Source organism: Tribolium madens, unplaced genomic scaffold, assembly GCF_015345945.1.
Source record: "Tribolium madens isolate multiple individuals breed KSU strain unplaced genomic scaffold, Tmad_KSU_1.1 Scaffold_1;HRSCAF=32;Tcas5.2_LG8, whole genome shotgun sequence".
Taxonomy (NCBI): Eukaryota; Metazoa; Arthropoda; class Insecta; order Coleoptera; family Tenebrionidae; genus Tribolium; species Tribolium madens.
In genome coordinates this window covers 2,866,557-2,874,191 of record NW_025400984.1, presented here as the reverse complement: position 1 = coordinate 2,874,191, position 7,635 = coordinate 2,866,557, and the positions used below count along the sequence as shown (strand labels likewise).

Sequence of the window (7,635 nt, the reverse complement as noted above, 5' to 3'; positions counted from 1 at the left end):
CAAGAAATAACAATGTGATTTTAAGTCGAAAAAATTGCTTATTTATTTTTTATTTTTTTGAAGATCTTGTTAACAAACAAACGAATAAATAAAAAATACACATCTTCCGAAGCACAAACTAAGAAATCCATGGATTGAAAAACATTTTATTTTATAATTTTTATTGAAAAAGTAAAAAACATGAAAGAACCTGTGGCAACTTTTTTTTCTAATGTAATTTTTTACACATTTAAATGAATTATAAATATTATAATTAATTAAGAAATTACTGTAAAACAGTCCTTAAATAAACTACATCTGTGACTATTTTTTAGTAATAAACAAATAATGGCACTGAAATTTTGAACTTATGATTTGATATGATTTGTTAAAGCAGTCAATCAGCTTTTTTATTATTTTTATGCCAAGACCAGTTATAAATTTTGAAAAATAAATATTATTACGCATAAAATATTCGACTTGGAAAAATTCTAATATAATCACTGGTGTGAATTAAAATGTAAATTTTTACAAATTAAGACGATTTGCAAGAAATTAAATCATCACTGGATGATATTTATTGTCCTGATAAGTTGCAAATTAGCGCCACAAAATGAAACACGGTTACACAACATCGTAGAAATTGGACTTTTGTTAAAAAATAAATAAAAGTAAAAATCGCAACCGATATCACCTTGAAACATAATTGTAGCAATGATTATATCGTAAAGCTAAAATCATAATCATCTCGTTTATGGAAAGAGGAATTGTCGCCGCTCTTGGCCTGAATATTCCATATTTCAGGAACATCATGAAGACGGAAAGAGACCTCCAAGGTGAAGGCGGCGGGGGTCAGAATGTCTTCGGCAACCCCACTCTCAGCGTCTCCTCCACAAGCGTCGACATCGACCGACAGGAGCAGTTCAAAGGCAGTAACGACTTCATTTGTAACTACCCCAACCCAAATCTTAACCCTCCTTAACCCTAGGGGTTGTTTCAGTGGTGGAAGACAAGCAATACCCAACGAGTAACTCACTGAAATCGTGGGTTATGAACAAAGCCCGCAATGCCTGCACCAAGAAAATGCTTCATAGGAGAATCCCAATTCTGGGATGGCTGCCCAAATACGACTCTGAGAGTGCCATCGGGGATTTGGTGGCTGGGATTACAGTGGGATTAACTGTAATCCCGCAAGCGTTGGCTTATTCGAACATTGCAGGGCTGCCAGCACACTATGGGTTGTACTCCTCGTTTCTGGGATGCTTCATTTATATCTTTTTCGGGAGTTGCAAAGACGTCCCAATGGGACCCACTGCCATAGCGTCGCTTTTGACCTACCAGGCCGTCAATGGACGAGGACCACAGCATGCCATCCTACTGTGTTTCTTAACAGGGATTGTGCAAATCTTGATGGGATTTTTTGGACTAGGTGAGCCACCTCAGGGAAAATCCCAAAAATTTACAATATTTTTCAGGATTTTTGATCGATTTTGTCTCGGGGCCGGTCTCGTCAGGGTTTACTTCAGCCGTGGCTCTCATCATTGTAACCTCACAAATCAAGGATGTTCTCGGGATTCAAGGCTCAGGGACGACTTTTGTGAGCACTTGGAAGAGCCTTTTGCAAGACATCCACAACACTAATCCCTGGGATTCAGTGTTCGGGATTTGTTGTATTGCAGTCTTGTTAATCATGAGGGTCGTCACCAATTTAAAAGTCGGGCCTTCAAACGGGGAATTGACAAAATTCCAGAAAATCGTCAATAAAACCATTTGGCTTATTGGGACTTCCCGGAATGCAATCCTGGTGATTGTTTGTGGTTTCATCGGTTATTCCTTCTGTCTCAATGGGGAACCCCCATTCAAAGTCATCGGACATGTTCCCCAGGGATTACCAACAGTCAAACCACCACCTTTCAGTACCAATCAAAATGGTACTAGTGAGAGTTTCTGGGATATGGTGTCTGATCTCAGTTCGGGAATCGTCGTCGTCCCATTAATTGGACTTCTGGAAGATATCTCAATCTGCAAAGCTTTCGGTAAGTCGACACAAAGCCCATTTTTGTTTTATTTCCGGGTTTTTGCAGCCAATGGCAAGGCCGTCGATGCCACACAAGAACTCCTAGCAATCGGGATTTCCAATGTTGCCAACTCGTTCGTCCAGGCTTTCCCCGGATCGGGTTCTCTCTCCCGGAGCGCTGTCAACAATTCCAGTGGCGTCCGGACCCCACTCGGGGGTCTCTATACCGGAATTCTGGTCATCGCAGCTCTCTTATTCTTTACACCTTATTTCTACTACATACCCAAATCATCGCTAGCTGCGATTATTATCGCAGCTGTTATTTTCATGGTCGAGGTCAAAGTCGTTAAACCAATGTGGAGAACCAAAAGTAAGTCCAAAAACTCTTGAAAATCCTCTAATTTTTTTCTCGTAGAAAGCGACCTAATCCCAGGCTTGGGCACATTCATCGCTTGTCTAGTCCTGCCCCTGGAATATGGGATTTTGATCGGAATTGGGATTAATCTCCTCTTCATCTTGTACCATGCAGCTAGACCGAAAATCACCGTCGAAAAACTAACAGTAAGTCACTAAAATTTTGAAAAACATCAGTTTCAAATCAAAATTTTAGAGCCATGAAGGTGTGGAATATTTAATGCTGACACCTGACCGATGTCTCATTTTCCCGTCAGTCGATTACGTAAGAAATTTGGTTACAAAACACTCAATCAGACAGGGAATTCCCGTCGTGATCGATTGTTCGCATATTTACGGAGCCGATTACACTGCAGCTACCGTTATCGAAGTCTTGACTCAAGATTTCGCAGCCAGAGACCAACCGTTGCTCTTCTACAACCTCAAACCAAGTGTGAGTTCGGTGTTTGAGGGCCTTTCGCCGAAAGAATTTGTCGTTTATTACAATCGGGAGGATATTGACGAGTTGTTGAGGAACAAGTCGTACATCAAGAAGCAAATTTTTAATATTTGAGAGTATTTAGAGTGAAAGAATCAGTATTGTAGTCTTAGAGTTTTAGTTCTGTGAACTGTTTTATTTATTGTCCTTCGTGTATATATAAGTGTACTAACGATTTTATATCTGTGATAAATGAAGCATTTTATACTTAGTGGTGGGTTTTATTTACAAATTCCCTTTTTACGTATTTATACAAAAAAAAACAAGATTCAAAATTATTAATTTTAAGTCAATAATTGCCTAAAACTCGATTAAACTTGATCCTTGACGACCTTGGTTAATTACAAAATTTGCAAAACTTGAATAGTTTGTTACACCCGGAAGAGTAGTGACCGAATTATTCCGGATTTATTGCAAAACTAGAATTTATTACTAAAAAAATTATTTAAAGCAAGATATAAAACAAATTAAAACAGTTTTTAATATATTGTAAATGTAAATAAAGTTACAAAGAGAAAGGTAATACAATATGATAACTGAGGACGTATCTCATAATTTTTTAACTTACTACCAGTGGCAAATCAAGACCCTAAAACATTTCGAGGCTCCCCAAGATTTTTAAATATTATTAACAACCCATGGTCTTAAAAAGATTGCATAAAAATAAAAATGCATTAATATTAACTATTCTACTCCCCATAAAGAATTTCTGAGAAGCAAAAACGCTTGCGTTTTGGATTTTGCATGTCCCAGAGGTGAACAAAAAGCATGGAACCCAACGTTTTTTGCTAAAACTATTTATTAAAAAAAAACTAACTGAAATATGATAGATTATTATTATAAAAATGTAATGTTACTAAAAAATAAAAATTTTGATTTTTTTTGTATTCGAGTTTTGCATTTTTTTAAACTTTTTAAATGGCAACCTTGTTAACAAAGGCTATAATACAAGAATTACAACTGTCTACATTTTATTCATATAGGTAACTTAATAAAACCATTTAAAAAAATCGCATAACTCAAAACACGATACATTTTTTTACTTGATTTTTATTAATTATTATTAGTTTCTAAAAGCAAATGATTAAAAAAATTCTGACCACCTTTTTTTAAGTTTTTCAGAGGCTAGTTTCGCCCCTGCTTACTACCTACTGCTACCTATTTTAGGTGTTTTCAAATTTGTACTTTCCCATAATGAAAACAAACAATGCAAAATAATAACAATAATTCTAAGCTACAATTAATTTGTAGTACAAAATTAAAAATATTCTTTTCAGAAATTAACCAGAAATAATTTTTTGTGTAAAATCAGTTAAAATAAAGCCACAGTGACCTAAAATTCCAATTTATTCGTTCTATGGTGAGCAGAACCCGTCTTTTTATTTCATTTTTTGAAAATTTGTCTTCAATTGAGTAAAAATAAAACACCTTTATCCACAATCACTCTATAAAGAGATTTTATTCCACACTTTAGATGCGTACAAAGTACCACTTTATCCACTAGTGGAATAAAGTAACTTTATTCCACTGCACCAGCGCACCGCGTAACAGCTTACTACGTTTAACCGAAAGCACATTTGACGTGACATTTAAATGTCAGTTTAATTTTTAATTAAGCTTGGAATAATTTGGGCCTGTGATTGTGGATAAAACGTTATATTGCAGTCGTGTGTTAGTCGCGTTTTATCCACTTAAGAAAATAAACCGCTCGACCTGACGTTCTCGCGGTTAAACATTCCTGCGTGGATAAAACGCTATCTAACACACTCTTACAATAAATAACTATTATTTCAATGTTAAAAGTATAAAACCAAAGATAACAAACACTCTAAATAACAAAAATTATTCTTAATAGTCACCGAAAATGACGTTTCAGAAATTGTGCGTTTTTTTATGTGCATTTTTTTAATAATCTCTTGGATAATTTGAGTTTAAAAAAATCTACTCATAATCCTGGAATGTCGTCATAATTTGGATTAAAAATGTGCATTACTGACACGTGTATTAATAATCCCTTGACTGATTTTGAGTTTTTAAAATTTTCCAATAATCTTGAAATATCATAATCGGCATTAAATATGGATAACTCTACAACAAAATCTACTTTTAGGGCAGTTTTAAAATTTATGGTTTTATTTTAAATAAAAATTAATAATTAAATAATAAATAATTTTAGGCATAAAAATGCACACCCACCTAAAATTTTGTAACAATGTTTTCAAGAATATTTTTTACTTTTTTTGAGTTTAAAAAGAATTTCACCTTCTTTATTTTGTAACTAATTAAAACATTCTGTTTTAAATTCCGCACAGGTAATTATGTCTTTATCACCGACGTCCTCACTTTAATTGCTTTTTATGTCCAATAACACGCGCCTTATCAAAACCCGCCAATTATCATACAAAAACGAACACTTTTTACAACAAAAATAACATAAAACCGACCGTTTGAGACGATGGAGGCAACAAATGAGTCGGTAGAAGGAGACCCAAACGACCAAAATGGCAACGTCTATAAAAACACTGGTCTAGATTTACAACACTTTAGTGGAAGCAACGATTTTGTCTGTAAGTTTTATTGAAAAAAAGGTTTCGTTTCATTTCTGGACAATTTTCAGTTGTTTGCAAGGACGAAACACGAAGAAATCGCTCATTGAAGACGTACTTTAGAAAAAAACTAAATTGTACAAATGTGAAAAAAATCCTAGTCAAGAGAATCCCAATTTTGAATTGGTTGCCTCAATACGATTGTAATTGCGCCGTTGGGGATCTCGTAGCTGGGATAACAGTGGGATTAACCGTAATCCCGCAAGCTTTGGCATATTCGAGCGTTGCAGGATTGCCATCTCAGTACGGTTTATACACCTCATTCCTGGGATGTTTCGTTTATATTATTTTTGGGAGTTGCAAGGATGTTGCGATGGGTCCCTCAGCCATTATGGCCCTTTTAGTGCACCAAGTGACTGAAGGGAAAGGGCCAGAGTATGCAATTTTGTTGTGTTTGCTTACAGGGATTGTGCAACTTGTGATGGGAGTCCTGGGATTAGGTGAGTACGATTCAAGTGGAAGGGTTATAATCGGGATTTAAAGGTTTCTTGATTGATTTCATATCGGGGCCAGTGTCGTCAGGATTCACTTCAGCAGCTGCTTTAATAATTGTCTCGTCGCAAGTTAAGGATTTGCTGGGGATTAGGGCGAGTGGGACAACTTTTCTAGACATTTGGGAAGGGATTATCGCAGATGTGAAGAATACGAGACTGTGGGATTGCGCTTTCGGGATTGCTTGTATGGTAGTTCTGTTAGCACTAAGGGTATTTGTCCAATTTGTGAATCAGTGTTACCAACTTAAATTGTAGATCATGTCAAATGTGAAAATCCGAGAAACCACCCACAAGAAATGGCAAACGGTCTTCATCACCACCCTTCGCCTCATCGGAATCTCACGAAACGCCATCCTCGTCATAGCTTGCGGTGCCATTGGTTACTATTTCTGCACCTTGGGGGATCCCCCGTTCAAAGTAATCGGTTACGTCCCTGAAGGATTCCCCGCAATACAGCCTCCACGTTTTTCCTACACCTCCAACGACACGCACGAGGGATTCCTCGACATGGTTACCAACATGCGAACGGGAATTATAATCGTACCATTGCTGGGCCTCCTTGAAGACATCGCCGTCTGCAAAGCTTTCGGTAATTCCCCCAGAAATAAAACACAAAAAATACAGGTTTTGTAGCAAATGGGAAACCTGTTGATGCCACACAAGAATTGCTAGCGATTGGGTTGTGCAACGTTGCCAATTCATTTGTTCAGGGATTCCCCGGGAGTGGGGCTTTGGCACGAAGTGCTGTTAATAATTCCAGTGGAGTTAAAACGACAATGGGGGGGCTATACACGGGGGTTATAGTGATAACAGCTTTGTTTTTCTTTACTCCTTACTTTCAGTATATACCAAAACCGACTTTGGCCGCTATTATAATAGCCGCAGCCATTTTTATGGTCGAAATTAGAGTCATAAAACCCATGTGGAGGGCCAAAAGTGAGATTTAAATCGAATTTGGCAACTCCCAAATGATTTTTTTACAGAAAGTGACTTGGCGTTAGCTCTTATCACCTTTATATCCTGTCTAGTGACGAGAATCGAATTCGGGATTTCAATAGGAGTCGTGATTAACATAATTTATATTTTGTATCAAGCAGCGAGGCCCAAAATTACAATCGAAACCATGAAAGTAAGTCGCAATAAACTAAACGACTTTAGAAATGATTCGTTTTTAGAGTCCTCAAGGAGAAGACTATTTGCTGGTGACACCTGACCGTTGTTTAATTTTCCCATCAGCTGATTATGTAAGAAATTTGGTAATTAAGCAATCGATGAGACAAAAAATTCCGGTTGTTGTCGACTGCTCCCACATTTATGGCGCTGATTATACTGCAGCTACAGTCATTGAGAGTTTAACCAAAGATTTCAAGTCGCGACAACAGCCGCTATTTTTTTACAATCTCAAGTCAAGTGTGTGTTCGGTTTTCGTCGGATTAAACTTGGATTATTTTCTGGTGTATTACAACAATGATGAGCTGGATGATATGCTGAAGAGATGGGGTGAAATCTGTGATAAAATCTAAAAGTATAATAAAAATCGTCTCTATTTACTATAACTTTTATTGAATAATTGTCAGAAAATGTAAACTATGGTCAAACAATATTTAAAATTTTTAGGAAAAGCAAAAAATCTAGGAGTAAATTAAA

General features: G+C 36.5%; 2 protein-coding genes across 5 annotated transcripts in view; both read left to right on the top strand.

Annotated features, from left to right (window-relative positions):
• The window catches only part of LOC123016389 (sodium-independent sulfate anion transporter-like), a 4,175-nt gene extending 1,076 nt beyond the window's left edge, over positions 1-3,099 (top strand). Inside the window, exons 2-7 of one of the 2 annotated variants that reach the window (XM_044416754.1) lie at positions 784-911; positions 968-1,408; positions 1,455-2,015; positions 2,064-2,366; positions 2,412-2,557; positions 2,607-3,099. In XM_044416754.1, the coding sequence (XP_044272689.1) occupies positions 784-911; positions 968-1,408; positions 1,455-2,015; positions 2,064-2,366; positions 2,412-2,557; positions 2,607-2,963 (1,936 nt within the window). In that variant the 3' untranslated portion in view covers positions 2,964-3,099. Of the gene's footprint in view, positions 1-783; positions 927-967; positions 1,409-1,454; positions 2,016-2,063; positions 2,367-2,411; positions 2,558-2,606 lie in introns of both variants that reach the window. The other variant, XM_044416753.1, reaches the window with a different exon arrangement.
• A 2,234-nt stretch (positions 3,100-5,333) lies between these two features.
• On the top strand, positions 5,334-7,620 carry LOC123003752 (sodium-independent sulfate anion transporter-like). 3 transcript variants are annotated; one of them, XM_044396730.1, is made up of 7 exons: positions 5,334-5,455; positions 5,506-5,934; positions 5,978-6,177; positions 6,244-6,577; positions 6,622-6,924; positions 6,972-7,117; positions 7,164-7,620. In XM_044396730.1, the coding sequence occupies exons 1-7, from the start codon at positions 5,344-5,346 to the stop codon at positions 7,509-7,511; spliced, it is 1,872 nt and encodes a 623-aa protein (XP_044252665.1). In that variant the 5' UTR covers positions 5,334-5,343; the 3' UTR covers positions 7,512-7,620. The 3 variants fall into 3 exon arrangements, with proteins under 3 accessions (XP_044252665.1, XP_044252667.1, XP_044252664.1); XM_044396732.1 differs by having other exon boundaries at positions 6,008-6,198; positions 7,164-7,618; XM_044396729.1 differs by having other exon boundaries at positions 5,978-6,198; positions 7,164-7,616.
• Positions 7,621-7,635: the final 15 nt, after the last annotated feature.

Coding starts and splice junctions, on each gene's coding strand:
- LOC123003752 (XM_044396729.1), top strand. CDS start 5,344: ATGGAGGCAACAAATGAGTCGGTAGAAGGAGACCCAAACGACCAAAAT. Junction 6,199..6,243: donor TAGTTCTGTTAGCACTAAGG/GTATTTGTCCAA, acceptor CTTAAATTGTAG/ATCATGTCAAATGTGAAAAT. Junction 6,578..6,621: donor CGCCGTCTGCAAAGCTTTCG/GTAATTCCCCCA, acceptor CAGGTTTTGTAG/CAAATGGGAAACCTGTTGAT.